The sequence below is a fragment of the Cervus elaphus genome, chromosome 6 (assembly GCF_910594005.1).
Source record: "Cervus elaphus chromosome 6, mCerEla1.1, whole genome shotgun sequence".
In the NCBI taxonomy this organism is placed as follows: domain Eukaryota; kingdom Metazoa; phylum Chordata; class Mammalia; order Artiodactyla; family Cervidae; genus Cervus; species Cervus elaphus.
The window spans coordinates 6,646,604-6,662,094 of record NC_057820.1 but is presented as its reverse complement, the minus strand read 5'-3'; the positions used below and the strand labels follow the sequence as shown (position 1 = coordinate 6,662,094).

Below are 15,491 nucleotides of genomic sequence, written 5' to 3'. Positions count from 1 at the left end.
GCCCCAAAGCACTTCCCAAAGGCAAACTTGCACAGAAAAAAGATCATGGTCATTGTTTGGTGGTCTGCTGCCTGTCTGATCCACTACAGCTTTCGGAATCCCAGCAAAACCATTACATCTTTAAAGTATGCTCAGCAAATCGATGAGATGCAACAAAAACTGCAGTGCCTACAGCCGGCATTGGCCAACAGAAAGAGGGCCCAATTCTCTTCCATGACAGTGACCGACTGCGCATCGCATAACCAACAACTTCAAAAAGGTGAATAGGGCTAGAAGTTTTGCCTTGATCCACAGGGTACAGAATGGATGCTGTGTTAGCAGGCATGAAAACAACATTAATCTCACTGTAAACTTCCATCACTCTTGGGTGACCAGGTACATTGTCTCTGAGCAATATTTTGAAAGAAACCTTTTTTTTCCTGAGCAGTAGATCTCAACAGTGGGCTTAAATAATTCACGTTGTAAACAGATGCACTGTCTTCCAGGCTTTGTCACTTAATTTACAGAGCACAAGCAGAGTAGATTTAGCATCTTTCTTAAGGGCCCTAAGATTTTCAGAATGGTAAATAAGCACTAGCTTCAACTTGAAATCATCAGCTGCATTAACTCCTAACAAGAGAGTCAGCTGTCCTTTGAAGCCAGGCACTGATTTCGCCTCTGTAGCTGTGCAAGTTCTAGATGGCATCTTCTTTCAATATGAGGTGGTTTCATCTGTTGTTTAGTGTAGCTACTTTCATTGTTTACCTTAGCTAGATCTTCTGAGTAATTTGCTGCAATTTCTAACACCTTGCACTTTAACACATTATGGCTTCTTTCCTTAAACCTCATGATCCAACCTCTGCTGGCTTCCAACTTTCCATCTGCAGCTTCCTCACCTCTCTCAGCCGTCACAGAGTTGGAGATTAGGGTTTTATTCTGAGTTAGACTTTGGCTTCAAAGAATACAGTGGCTAGTATAGTACCTTCTATCCAGACCTCTGTACCTTTCTCCTTACCAATAACAAGGTTGTTTTGCTTTCTTATCATTCACTGGTTCAATGAAGTAGCATTTTTAATTGCTTCAAGAAATTTTCCTTTGCTTTTACAACTTGGCTAACTGGTGCAAAGGACCTAGTTTTCAGCCTGCCTTGACTTCTGGCATGCCTTCTTAACTAGGCTTAATCATTTCTAGCTTTTGATTTAAGGTGAGAGATGTGTGACTCTTCCCTTTGCTTGAACAATTAGAGGTCACTTATAGGGCTATTTACTGGCCTAATTTCAATACTTTTGTCTCTCGGGATGGAGAGAGACAGGGAAACAGTCAGTTGGTGAAGCAGTCAGAACACACACAGACAACATTAATCAATTAAGTCTGCCATCTTATATGGTTTGTGGCACCCCAAAACAATAGTACCATGAGAGATCACTGGTCACAGACCATCATAACAAATATAATAATAATGAAAGTTTGAAGAATTAAAGTGTAACACAGAGATGTGACGTGAGCAAATACTGTTAGAAAAATAGCACTGACAGACCTGCTCAATGCAGGGTTGCCACACACCTCCAATTTGTGTGAAATGCAATTATCTGCAAAGCATGATGAAGCAAAGTACAATAAAACAAGATATGCCTATATATTGGAGGAAAAGGAAATAGATAAGTATAGTTAAAGAAAGGAAGGTTCTCGTGTGTGTGTCATGTTTATATTTACCTATTTGATGTCTTTTATTTGTGAAAGGTGAAGATGGGAGGAAGTAAAAGATACTTAAAGAAGGTAACAAGAGATAAACTACAGGGGCAATCAAGGGCCAAGAATGTGAACTTTAATCAAAGGGCAGTTAGACTCACTGAAAGACTTAGATAAAGGAGTACAAACAAGTAATAAGAAATGCATTCTAGAAAGACAACTGTAGCCTACTTTTTATCACCAATGTCCAAGTATGCCAGGCACAGGCCTATACAGTAAAATACAAAATACAATCTCTGCCCTAAACCAAAGACAGAAACATTTAAACAAAGTATTAATAATACATGTGATAAGAAAAAAAAATTTTAGAAATATATCAAGTTAAGGAGATAATACAGATCAGGGAGTGATTCAGAGCAGTAATCTTTAAAAGAACAGAACAAAATCCAGAATTCATTGATTTTGTACAATTCACATTATCTGGTATTCAATCAAAAACTATTAAACATACAAAGAATAAAAAAACAAATTAAACAATAAACAGACCAATAAATGATAAAGATGATGAAATTAATAATGACTTTAAAATAGATTTTATGTTAAATATGCTCAAGGATTTAAAAGAAAATACAAACATAATGAAACAGAAAAATATCTTGTGTATTTTTACTATTTTGGTATGTTTTAATACATTTACATACATTGTGTATTTAGGTGTACGTGTGTAGGTATATGGGGGCGAACACAAGTACACCAAATGAAACTTCAAGACACAAAAAATACAGTATCTGAAACAAAAAGTACACCGAACGACGTCAGCAGTGACTAAACACTGTAAATCCAATTCGTGGACTTGAAGAACAACCAGATGAACCAAAATGAAGCACCAAGAGAAAAACAGAAACAGTAAGGAAGAAAAATAAGGAAAAGCAAAGTGTTACGAGTTGAACTGTGCCCCTTCTCCTCTGTCTTCACAAAGTATGTTGAAGCCTTAACCCTCGTATCGTAAGCGTGACTCCAGCTGGAAATATGACCTTTGCAGAATTAATCAAGTTACGATTAGGTCATTAGGGTGCGCCTTAATCCAGCAAGACTGATGTCCACACACACACACACACACAGATAATGCCATGTGAAGACGCATAAATACACAGACGCAAAAATGGGACGGCGTGTGAAGAACACCGAGGCAGAGACCGGGGCTACTGTGCCACAGCCCAAGCAACACCTAGTTACATAAGAGGTAGGAAAACTTAAGAAAAGACGCTCCCTTAAAAGTTTTCAAAGGGCGCATGGTTTGGCCAACACCTTGATTATAGAACTCTAGTCTCCAGAACTGTGAGGGAATAAATTCCTGTCATTTTAACCACCCAGTTTGTGGTACTTTGTTATGACAGTCAGGGAACTATTACAATCAAGTGACCTATGGACAGCATCAAGAAATCTGACATATATGAATTCCCAGCAGGAAGCAAGGGTTACAGAATAATGAAGAGAGAAAATCATGGCTGAATCTTGTTTTTCAATTTCATGAAAGCTAGAAACAACAGATCTAAGAATCTCAATAAGATATCCCAAGCAAGATAATGATGAAGCTATCCATATCTACACCAAGGCATACCATGTGCTAACTGCTTTCAAAACAGAAATGAAGTTTTTAAGGCAGCTTAAGGAAAAAACATGCATTACATACAGAAGAATGAAGATAAAAACTGAATACAATTCTCATAAATTATGCAAACTGAAAGACAATGGAACATCTTAAAAGCGCTAAAACAAAACTACCAACCTAGATTTCTATACACAGTGAAAATCTTTATAAAATCAAAGTGAAATAAGGAGCTCTCCAGACAAGAGTTGATAGAGTTTTTACTGTCAAAAGACTTACAGTGCGAAAAACTACAGAGGACTTGGCAGGGAAAAGAAAAATAATACCAAATGGAAACATGAAACTTTACAAAAGAAGAATGCCAAAAAAGGTGAAACAAGATTTGTTAATTTTTTTTTCTAAAATACAATTGTTCAAAGAAAAAATATTAACAATGTTATTATAGAGTTATATAGAAATAAAATATATAACAAAAACAGCACAAAGAATGGGGAGGGAAACAAGAGCTTACTCTTTGAAGATTCTTACATTCTTTGTGAAGTCGTATAATACCGTTTGAAAGCAGAAAGTGATTAGTTAAAAATGCACCTATAAAAGCATAAAACGTTCATTATAAATCTATGTTAAAGGGTACACAAAGTATAAAGAGCTTCCCTGATAGTTGGTAAAGAATCCTCCTGCAATGCAGGAGACCCTGGTTCAATTCCTGGGTCGGGGAGATCCGCTGGAGAAGGGATAGGCTACCCACTCCAGTATTCTTGGGCTTCCCTTTGTAGTTCAGCTGGTAAAAGAATCTGCCTGCAATACAAAAGACTGGCTTGGGAAGATCCCCTGGAGAAGGGAAGGGGTGCCCACTCCAGTATTCTGGCCTCGAGAATTCCATGGACTGTATATAGTCCATGGGGTCGGAGTTGGACATGACTGAGCGACTTTCATTTTGTACTGTGTATAAACAGGGCAACAATGGAGAAACAGACATAGAGAACAGACTTATAGACATGGGGAGAAGGGAGGAGAGGGTGAGATGTATGGAAAGAGTAACATGGAAACTTACATTACCGTATGTAAAATACAGAGCCAACGGGAATTTGCTGTGTGGCTCAGGAAACTCAAACGGGGGCTCTGTTATCACCCAGAGGGGTGGGGTGGGGAGGGAGACGGGAGGGAGGTTCAGAAGGGAGGGGATATTTGTATGCTATGGCTGATTCATGGTGAGGTTTAAAAAAAAAAAGATGTAACCTGTACCTATAACAATATAAAGGGAGATGAGACAGAGATGTCAAGAGTAGGGTATTTGTACATGATTGAAACTAAGCTGATTATCAAACTACATTGTTTTTAAGTTTCAAGGTGTTAATTTTATCCGTTAAGATAACTAAAAAAAAAAAAACTTTAAAAAATAAAGAAAATGGGGGGAAAGGGAATCAAATGGTATACTACAACAAACGAAACATAAAAAGAGGACATCACTGAGAAAATAAGGAACAAAAGCATGAAAGTCATAAGGAAAAGAAACAGCTATATGGCATAAAGTCCCCCTCATCAGTAATCACTTTAAATACGAGTCCATCAGATTCTCCTACCAAAAGGTAGTAATTAGCAGAAAACAGATTTTTTAAAATTTTAATCAAAAAATTTTAAAAACATGGATCCATCTATACACTCTGTATTACAGACCTCACTTTTGATGCAAAAACACAAAGAGGTTAAAAAGGAAAGCATGAGAAAAGACTTCCATGCAAAAAGCAACCGAAAGAGAGGACTTCCCTGGCAGTCCTGTGGTTAAGATGCCACGGCTGCACTGCAGGGTACACTGGCTGAATCTCTGGTTGGGGAACTAGGTCCAACCTGCTGCAAAGCGTGGCCAAAACAAAGTAACCAAAGAGAGCCAGGGGAGCTATAACATTGTGAAATGAAAGCGATTTTAAAAAGGTAACCTTTAAAAAGCAAAGGATATGATATATTAGCAAAAGGCTCACCACTCCACTCAGAAGATTAAAAAAATTATGAACAAACACACATTTAACAGAGCTCCAAAATATACAAAACAAAAGTGAAAGAACTAAGGGGAAAAACAAACAGCCCTCCAAAAACAGTTGGAGATTTCAATACCCCATTTTCAATAATGGATAGAACAATGGAAGAAGACCAAGAGTGAAAGAGAGAACTTGAACTACACAATAAACCGATAGCCCTAACAAACATATAGAGAACATTCCAGTCAACAGCAGAATACTCATTCTTCTCAAGTGCACAAGGAATACTTAGACCATGTTTGGCCACAAAAAAGATTTTAAAAGGTTTACTAAATTTTAAAAGATTGACTATTCTGTCTGATAGTCTACTTTTCTTGTCCTACTTCTACCATTAAATTGTAAACTCTATGAAAGCAAGGACTTTGTCTCATTTACTCTGGACTCCTATCAGTTGGAAGAGGGCAAGTCACATAGTAGATAATCATTACCAAGATAATCTAATTAAAACAGCCGCACTTTTTAAAATCTGAGCTGCACTCAAACTGCAGTTCCTAAGGTAGTTCCTGTGTCCCCCATTCCCCCAATGAATTCTTCCCTGAATTTAAACTCTGTCATAGCCTTATTGCCCACTATTCCCCAATATACATCCTTCACTACAACCAAACCAGAAAACCAAATCTCCTTTGAATATTCCCCAGAGTCCAACTTAATCTGCTAAAGACCATACTTAAAAGACAAGAGGGATTATTAGGCTTTATCCTGGATTAATTTTTGCTGTTTAACATGCCTGACACCCATTATTAAAGAGCCTGAGTAAAATTCAAGTTTATGACAGGGTAAAAGAGAAAACATGAAATCAATTTCTGAAGGCTCATGTCAGATAATCAAACAAATACTGCACACTATTAATGCTGAGAACAACTGTAACAACAAAATAACCTAACAACAGATACACAGCGTTTTTGTTGCTGTTTAGTCAATAAGACGTGTCTGACTCTTTGCGACCCCATGGACTGCAGCCCATCAGGCTCCTCTGTCCATGGGATTCTCCAGGCAAGAATACCGGAGTGCGTTGCCATGCCTTTCTCCAGGGGATCTTCCTGACCCAAGGATCGAACCCGTGTCTCCTGCTTGGCAGGCACTTTACTGTGGGCTCAAATGACCGCTACTGCTTGGAATGGTCTCTTCTCCTTCTGTCATCCATCAATATCCCTCGTCTTTCTTCAAAGCTCAAGTCAGGGTCCTCTTTTCATTACGTTTTCTGATCATTTGCTGCAACTGGATGAGAGGCCTCTCTCTCTCAGCCTCAGAGAATCTGTAATCCAACATCCCTTAGAGAATGTACACACATAATACACAGAAGATGTGTATTCCCTCTCTGTTACAAGTCTTAGAGGGTAAAAACTATCTTATTCAGCTTCACATCCACTAAAGCACCTGAGCAAATGTGTTGGAGGTATTTGCTAAGTATTTGTTAAACTTTTAAGTTCTTCCTCATCACAAACGAACTGAACTGACTGAAACGTCATGCTGAAGTTATATCATTCCAACAGTGCGATACAGCAGAAGCGGTTAACTCTTTCAGTTAAACAAACCAGCTGAAAGGAATGACTTAAATTCAAAAGTTTACACTCCACTGAGGAGAACACGTCCGTTTCCTAACACTCTGCAACTGATTACTCACCTGAGCCCATGGTCTGTGATCTGGTAACACCCAGACAGACTGAGAAACAGAAGCACACGCCCAGTCTCTTGGTCGGATTTTTCACTCCCAGAGTAAATTAAGTCTTTTTCCCGAAGCAGTCTAGTCCTTGGTGCTTTTCTACACAGAGCGGAAGACTCTGGGAGAGCTGACATAGTTCTTAAAACTGTTCCTGTACAACAGTATGAATGACCACAAAACGCAAAGGCCGGAGAAGCACACTGCTGTTGCCAGCAGACACTAGTCCTTAGTCCAACAATGTCCTTACTGTAACAAGCAGAGGAGGAACAACTGAAGTTGGATGCTGTTTCCATTACACAAAGACTTTCAACATTTCTATGTCTCCATTCTACAGCATCTTCAATATCAGCCAAATCTTCAGCATCTAACATCCACACATAAGGTGAAGTGAAATCGTCAGAAGAAATAGGCTTAGTCCAGGGGTGTTCATTATCTACTTCTTCTCCAACATCCTTGTTAGTTACATCATGCATACAGGCAGACTGCTTGGAGGACTGCATGGTAATGTCTTTATTTTTCCATGTAGTCGAAGTAACTTTGCTTGTAGAAGTTTTTAAAAGGCCACTCTCATGAGTTGTCAAAATTCCAAGAGCTCTAGAGATCTTCTCTAGAGCCACATCTGTGATTTTTTCACATCCAGATAGATCAAGATGCCGAAGACTCTGGCAGCAACCAAGCCAAGACCAACTGTTAATTAAGAGGTAACAAGACTATTCGTGAATATCGTTAAATTCTTCAAAAGCATTTATTTATACGTAAATAAATGGAAACTACAGGAAAGAGTTTAAATCTTATATAATCAATCAAACATTTACTGAATATCTATTGTCAAGGATTTTTTTAGATGCCGGGAACATGCAAAGATAACAGGAGTAACTGGGAACTAATTGCTCCAGGAACTAGCAGAGAATCAGCCTTAGCCAGGGAAGCACACACTGCCCTCTCTGCAACAGGAAGACAGGTACTGACAGAAACACTAGGTGGGGAAGTGCAGGGTGAGGCAGGAGGAGGAGGAAAGTAGCAGCGTTCCAGGAAATAAAGTCTGAATACAGCTTGAAAATAAGTGTCAGAACTTCAGAATAAGTACGAAGAGTAACAGCGAGCTCTGCCAAAGGGCACTGCGAGCCACACTGAAAACGAAAGCGTCTTCAGAACAGCCCCAGTCTACACCACTGCAGCACAGCTCAAGAGCCTAGACACGGGAGGAGGTTACAACGATGACAGGACGATACAAAAGTAAGTTTCGGGACCTAAAGACAAGAATGAAGAATTGCAGGGTGCCATCAAGTTATTGCCATAACATGACCAAAATTTGATAGCAAAAAATGATAGTATGATTCAGTGGCAATGATGCAAATGAAAAACTACAGAACAATTCTATCAATTCATAGTTAGAAATCATCAAATTTAAATACTCAAAAATAACCAACCTGTCAAACGCAGAATCTGAAATGTCAGTTTGGGTGAGATCCAAATGCTCCAAATTAGGACAAAGCTCTAAAATCTGCCTAACCTAAAAGGGGGAAAAAAATCACTGTGAAGATCTGCAGACGTTTAGTTAGGGTTAGAGATGTAACTTTTAGTGAACAATATATCCAGGACTTCTCAAACTTTTCTGCATGTAAAAATCACTTCAATTCTGCATTACAAATATATATTGTGATGAAACCCCAGAAAATGTTTTATTAATTTACGTTTTTAAGGAATACCCAACAAGATTCTGATGTAGGATGTCACAAGATCATCTTTTATAAAACCGTGATTTAATCTCATCTGCCCATCTTCCCATGCCTTACATATTATAAAGAGTCATGTACGACTTCCCCTGATAGTCCAGGGGTTAAAAATCCATGCCTCCAAGCCAAGAGGCCTGGGTTCAATCCCTGGTCAGGGAACTAAGATCCCACATGCCGCGGCAAAAAAAAATTTTAAAACAAAAAACCTGGGCTTCGTCATTTAACACCTGTGAAACTAAGTAAATTATTTAACCTCTCTTGGTCTCTGTTTCCTTTTCTATAATGTGTAGCAATGATATCTACGTACAAAGATTACTATGAGAACTGAAATGAAAAAAGAAGAAAATGGGCAGTGTATGCCTACCTATGGGAAGGCACACTCGTGGGTAAAGTTATTTTTCTCAAGCTTAGCAATAAGCAAACCAAATGGAGATCATTGCTACTTTTTCTTAACACCCAAGCTAGTGCAAAGTTGTACCTACCATTTTGCTGGAAACTGCAGAGCTGTAGGCTAATACTAAAGTTTTTACAGAAGTGCCAACATATGGTAGAACATTATGAATTAAGCCGTGGAGTAAACGTTTCTCCATTTGTGCAATGCTGATAGCAATCGATTCCTCTCCAGACTCTTCTAGAAAATGAATTCAAAAGTCTAAGAAGATGATACACCACTTATAATCAGGCTACTCAAGGAATCACTATATTATTAAATATGAAATACTTTTTGCTCTCCTTAAACTCCCTTATATATGCAAAGCAAATTTAATGGACGAGTTCTCATTAGCCAGCACTTAACATTTAACAGTTTTGATATCAACTGAAAAGAGACAAAGGGGGAAAAAAAGTTTAAATGGGAGGGAAGGTAGAAATTTTTTACATGATTCAAGGTTGAAGGTAATTTTCTTCTCAAGCTAATTAACGGAGGGAAGGTTAAAAATAACCAAAAAACGGGCCAAAGAACTAAACAAGACACTTCTCCAAAGAAGACATACAGATGGCTAACAAACACATGAAAAGATGCTCAACATCACTCATTATCAGAGAAATGCAAATCAAAACCACAATGAGGTACCATTACACGCCAGTCAGGATGGCTGCTATCCAAAAGTCTACAAGCAATAAATGCTGGAGAGGGTGTGGAGAAAAGGGACCCTCTTACACTGTTGGTGGGAATGCAAACTAGTACAGCCGCTATGGAGAACAGTGTGGAGATTTCTTAAAAAACTGGAAATAGAACTGCCATATGACCCAGCAATACCACTCTGGGCATACACACCGAGGAAACCAGATCTGAAAGAAACGCGTGCACCCCAATGTTCATCACAGCACTGTTTATAATAGCCAGGACATGAAAGCAACCTAGATGCCCATCAGCAGACAAATGGATAAGGAAGCTGTGGTACATATACACCATGGAATATTACTCAGCCATTAAAAAGAATTCATTTGAATCAGTTCTAATGAGATGGATGAAACTGGAGCCTATTATACAGAGTGAAGTAAGCCAGAAAGATAAAGACCAATACAGTATACTAACGCATATATATGGAATGATATGGAAAGATGGTTAACGATAACCCTATATGCAAAACAGAAAAAGAGACACATATGTATAGAACAGACTTTTGGACTCTGTGGGAGAAGGCGAGGGTGGGATATTTAGAGAGAACAGCATCGAAACAGATATTATCTAGGGTGAAACAGATCACCAGCCCAGGCTGGATGCATGAGACAAGTGCTCCGGCCTGGTGCACTGGGAAGACCCAGAGGGATCAGGTGGAGAGGGAGGTGGGAGGGGGGATCGGGATGGGGAACACATGTAAATCCATGGCTGATTCATGTCAATGTATGACAAAAACCACTACAACACTGTAAAGTAATTAGCCTCCAACTAATAAAAATAAATGGAAAAAATAAATAAATAAATAAATAACCCCAGTTTCAGGTACCAAAAAAATTTTGGAAAAAACATTTTGACTACCTAAAGAACAGTGCAAGTTCTTCAAAAGAATACAGGATATGAAGAAGAAAATGAACCACAGTAAAAATAATAAAAAAGTATCATTCATTATCTTACATAAATAAAAGGGACATGGACCTAGAAGAGATTTGAAACAAGTTAGGCTAGGCATAATGAATCAAGGAAGGAAAAATATCTTAGAATTCTTAAGAATTTAAAACTGAGCAAAGCTTTTGCTTTTCACTTAATAACTTCTGTAAGGCTTAGATGTTTAAAAAAGGATGCAATACTGTAACAACAAGTACCAAAACCAAACAACAAACAAAAAACCCAATTTGATATACGGAAAAAAAACACACTATACTAAAAACAATGAATTAATAATCTTATCCTATTGCTTTCTTGCAATCTAACTGGAATGTCTCTAAACATAAAACAGTTCAACAGGAGAAGCTGAGGAAGTCTCTTTTAACACAAAACTGAGTGCATCAGACAAAAGGAACTTAAGTAGAAAGAGTAACTCTGAATTTGTGACTAATGTTTCCATATTACAGATATTATTCTAAATTCTTCCTTTAGCCAAACATAAATGTGAAATATAGGGATAAAAATAACTTTTAGTGAACCCTATTTATTCTACTCTAATTTTATTTCCAAATGATTCTTTTGTTTCTGTGGTTGTCTCTAAATATGTACTGTTTACTATGAAATCCTAAGAAAAAGGAAACAAAACATCCTATGAAGAGTAATAACTTCTCTGCAAGATTAGTAAAGACAGCTAAGCTGAAAAAGTACTAACACAGATGGCAGATCCAAGTTTAGTCTTAGATGTACTACACAGCTAAACAGATATATTACCTTAGAAAGGCTCCACCATTATAACCTTAACCCTTCCCTTTCACTGTGAAAGAAAACAACAGTTGTCTCTTTGTCTATCTTTAAGAGCTGAGATAAACACATTAAGTTTGATAAGATCTTTAAAACTCAACATGGATATTATAAATTGATTTTTTTAGAATGGGTAAATCAAGTCTTCCTAATAGTTCAGTTGGTAAAGAATCCGCCTGCAATGCAAGATATCCCGGTTCAACTCCTGAGTCGGGAAGATCCCCTGGAGAAGGGACTGGATACCCTCCAGCATTCTTGGGCTTCCCGTGGGGCTCACCTGATAAAGAACCCGTGTGCTACGCGGGAGCCCTGGGTTCCATCCCTGGGTTGGGCAGATCCCCTGGAGAAGGGAACGGCTATCCACTCCAGTATTCTGGCCTGGAGAATTCCAAGGACTGTACAGTGCATGTGGTCACAAAGACTCGGACACAACTGAAGGACTTTTACTTCCCTAAGGTGATATAAGACTAAAGACTGTAACTCCTTGAGGTCTTCGCTCAAATTTCACAAGAGACCTTACTACCCACTCTATGGGAAATGATAACTTCTTTCCTCTCTTCCTGGCACACATCTCCATTCTTTTTCTCCACAGTACTTGATACTATCTAATAAAATACATATTTTGCCTGTGTTTACTGTCAGCAGCCTCCTCTAAATTTTAAGCTAAACAAAGCCAATGATTTTTTTCCATTTTGTTACCTATTAACCTCATGCCAAAAAAGTGGCTGCCACAGGGTAAGCAAATCACCAAATACCACTAGAATAGACCTCTTCCTTATATGACACCTTCAAAACATTTAAAACTATGCCATATTGTTTATTTCATAAAAATAAACCTGATACTGAAAGAGTCATCTCTGTATTTATAGTCCTTACTTTCCACAAGTTTAGTTCTTTTGCCAGACCAGCTGACTATAAGTGGGCAGCTTACAAATAAAAAATTCCTACAGGTTCAATTTTATGACGTATAAGAATATCTTATTCATCAATTCTTTCTTTTTACTACTTCATCATCTTTTAATAATCATTAGCTAAGATAATATCAAGACAGAATTTGCGTCTTTCTCCTCCATATTCCCAAAGAGCATCTTTCTGCACCTCTACCACAGCACTCTCCAATATGCACCATGATTAAGAAACTTATAATCTCAATTCTCCGGTCTGTGAGTTCTCTGAGTGCAAGGTCAAGTCTTAGTCACCTCTGAATTCTCCCACGGTGCTTAATGAATGCCTACACTAGTTTATAAAATCCTCTACCATTTACAATGAGTTCCCATATGTATTACCTCTTAATTCTACAGCCACCGCAGGAGGCAAGTGGCATGACTGTTTACAAATGAATAAACAGGTTCAACAGCTTCATGGTGCTTCCTCTGGGCCACAGACAACTCATAAATACTACTGAACTGATCAAATGAAGTGGCCCTAAAAACACACAGTAAACTGCAGAGCACTATAATGAGTGTATATTATTTCAATAAGGAAAAAAGCCATCATTTTCTGATTTTTTAGGTGTTTGCATAAATATAAAAGCATGTGGGAATCAAGCCTATACACAATTAAAAATTAAACAGAATTTTAAGTACACTTACTATTCTGTCAAAGTTTTAAAAGCAATAGGATTAAAAACACCAGTTACTTTAGAAAACACAAACTACATAAATCCTAGCACCTAAATACTTGTTAAATGTAACATTAATTATTAAAGCACTATGTAACAGTTTTAATTCTAAACATAGCTTACCAGATTCATCTATATCGGCATCTTCATCCCACTCCTGAAAAGCACGACTTTCATCTTGTCTATTCTTCACCCACTCCTCATCAGGTTCAGTATCAAGTTCAGCTGCAGGACCACTGTACCAGTCACCTACTCAACAAACAAACAAAAGGAACAAAGTAAGATCAGACTGTGTGCTTAGTCTCTCAACTGTGTCCGACTCTTTGCAACCCCATGGACTGTAGCCCACCAGGTTCCTTGGTCCATGGGGATTCTTCAGGCAAGAATACTGGAGTGGGTTACCATGCCCTCCTCCAGGGGATCTTCCCAACCCAGGGATCAAACCCATGTCTCCGGCATTGCAGGCGGATTCTTTACTGTCTAAGAGAGCAGGGAAGCCCAAGATTAGACTGGCTATCATTAAAAAAAAAAAAAAAAAAAAAACTTTTTTTTTTCTTCTTCTCCAAAAGTAACTTATTTATAATAAAAACCTCTGCACAAAAAAATACATGAGCTCTAGGCAATGAGCTAGCTATTGTTAGAAATACTCAACTGCGATTTTAAAAAGTACACTTAAATAAGCACAAAATTCAATTTCAGACACACCAAAAGAACTATTTCAAATAATTATCAATAGTCTTAACATGCAATTTCAGAAATCACTGAAAACAACCAAGCCTTTTTCCCTTGCTGTGGCTTCAACACTGGCTCCAGCAATACCTCCATTACAACAGCTAATAAACAGAAGGAAGCAAGACTTTCTATTCAGCAGTGAATTAGTCAGCAACTCAGAAGTAGGTGGGAACGGAAGTCAAAGGAAAAGAGTAAGGTAAACCATACATTTAAAGATCCCGCAGAATGCACTGAAATTATTTGACTGTGAAGAGACTATGCACAATTAAATTTCTGAACTCCTAACATTAGTACACCTATCAATAACTTAGTGCTTCTCAATCTTCAGTTCAGTTCAGTCACTCAGTCATGTCCAACTCTTTGCAACCCCATGGACTGCAGCACGCCAGGCCTCCCTGTCCATCACCAACTCCCGGAGCTTGCTCAAACTCAGGTCCATCAAGTTGGTGATGCCATCCAACCATCTCATCCTCTGTTTTCCCCTTCTCCTCCCGCCCTCAATCTTTCCCAGCATCAGGGTCTTTTCCAATAAGTCCATTCTTTGCATAAGTCAAAGTGCTAGAGTTTCCAGCTTCAGCATCAGTCCTTCCAATGAATTTTCAGGACTGATTTCCTTTAGGATTGACTGGATTCTAAGGTTAAGGATCTCAACCTTAGCACCAATGATATTCTGAATGGGACAACAGAGGATGAGCCATGGGGTCACAAAGAGTCAGACACAACTGAGCGACCGAAGTGGACTGAAATGATTTTATTCTGGACTGGCTAATTCTTCCTTGCAGAGGGCCCTCCCATGCACTGGGCGGTGTTGAGCAGCAATTCTGGCCTCCACTCAATGGATGTAGTGTAATACTCCAAGCTGGGACAAACAAGAATGCCTCCATTTCAAAACAGGGGACATTTCAAAACATCCCTTGGAAGGGGTAAAATCAATTGTGATCAAGAACAGGAAACAAATACCGTAAATAAATTAAATTAACATCATTTTTATTGGATCGAACTTTTTAAGTATATTAAAAACAGAAAAAAGCAATATACAGCATATACAAGATACAGTTAACATCACAGAAATCTAGCCTATCATTGTTTATATTTGATCTTTATATCAAACAGTACCTAATTATGTATTAATAAGTAATTTTTCATAATCAAAGATACAATTTAAAAAAGAATATTTGATATATCCAAACTTGCTTTATTTGACTTTTCACTTAATATATTATTATCCTCAATAGGAAAAGTTATTCCACATTAAAATAATAATTCTAATCATTTGGATTATATAAGTCTACCCAATATTCCAAATAGCTTAATGAAAAAAATTAAATACCCAGCAAAAGCCTATTTTAAAAGTGCTACATATTAATATAAAAAATAAAACTTTTAAAATTAGGTTTATAGCTTATATAAAATAATATGTATTTCCATGTCAAAGGGACAAATTACAGAAAAATTTTTTTTTAAAAATCAATGTAAATTTGAGGTAAATACTCACCTAGAAAAATTGTTTTAATTCAGTGACAGAAGAATAAATGCCATATTAGTTACATTTATACCATGACTGCATCATACACTCAT

General features: G+C 37.8%; 1 protein-coding gene across 3 annotated transcripts in view; it reads right to left on the bottom strand.

Moving 5' to 3' along the window:
* FBXL5 (F-box and leucine rich repeat protein 5) overlaps positions 1-15,491 on the bottom strand; it is a 54,503-nt gene that overhangs the window by 12,506 nt on the left and 26,506 nt on the right. For 2 of the 3 annotated variants that reach the window (XM_043906154.1, XM_043906152.1), the window contains exons 6-9: positions 13,305-13,430; positions 9,195-9,343; positions 8,407-8,489; positions 6,938-7,663 (exon numbers count right to left, since the gene is read on the bottom strand). In XM_043906154.1, coding sequence (XP_043762089.1) covers positions 6,938-7,663; positions 8,407-8,489; positions 9,195-9,343; positions 13,305-13,430 — 1,084 coding nt within the window. The remainder of the gene's footprint in view (positions 1-6,937; positions 7,664-8,406; positions 8,490-9,194; positions 9,344-13,304; positions 13,431-15,491) is intronic. The other variant, XM_043906153.1, reaches the window with a different exon arrangement.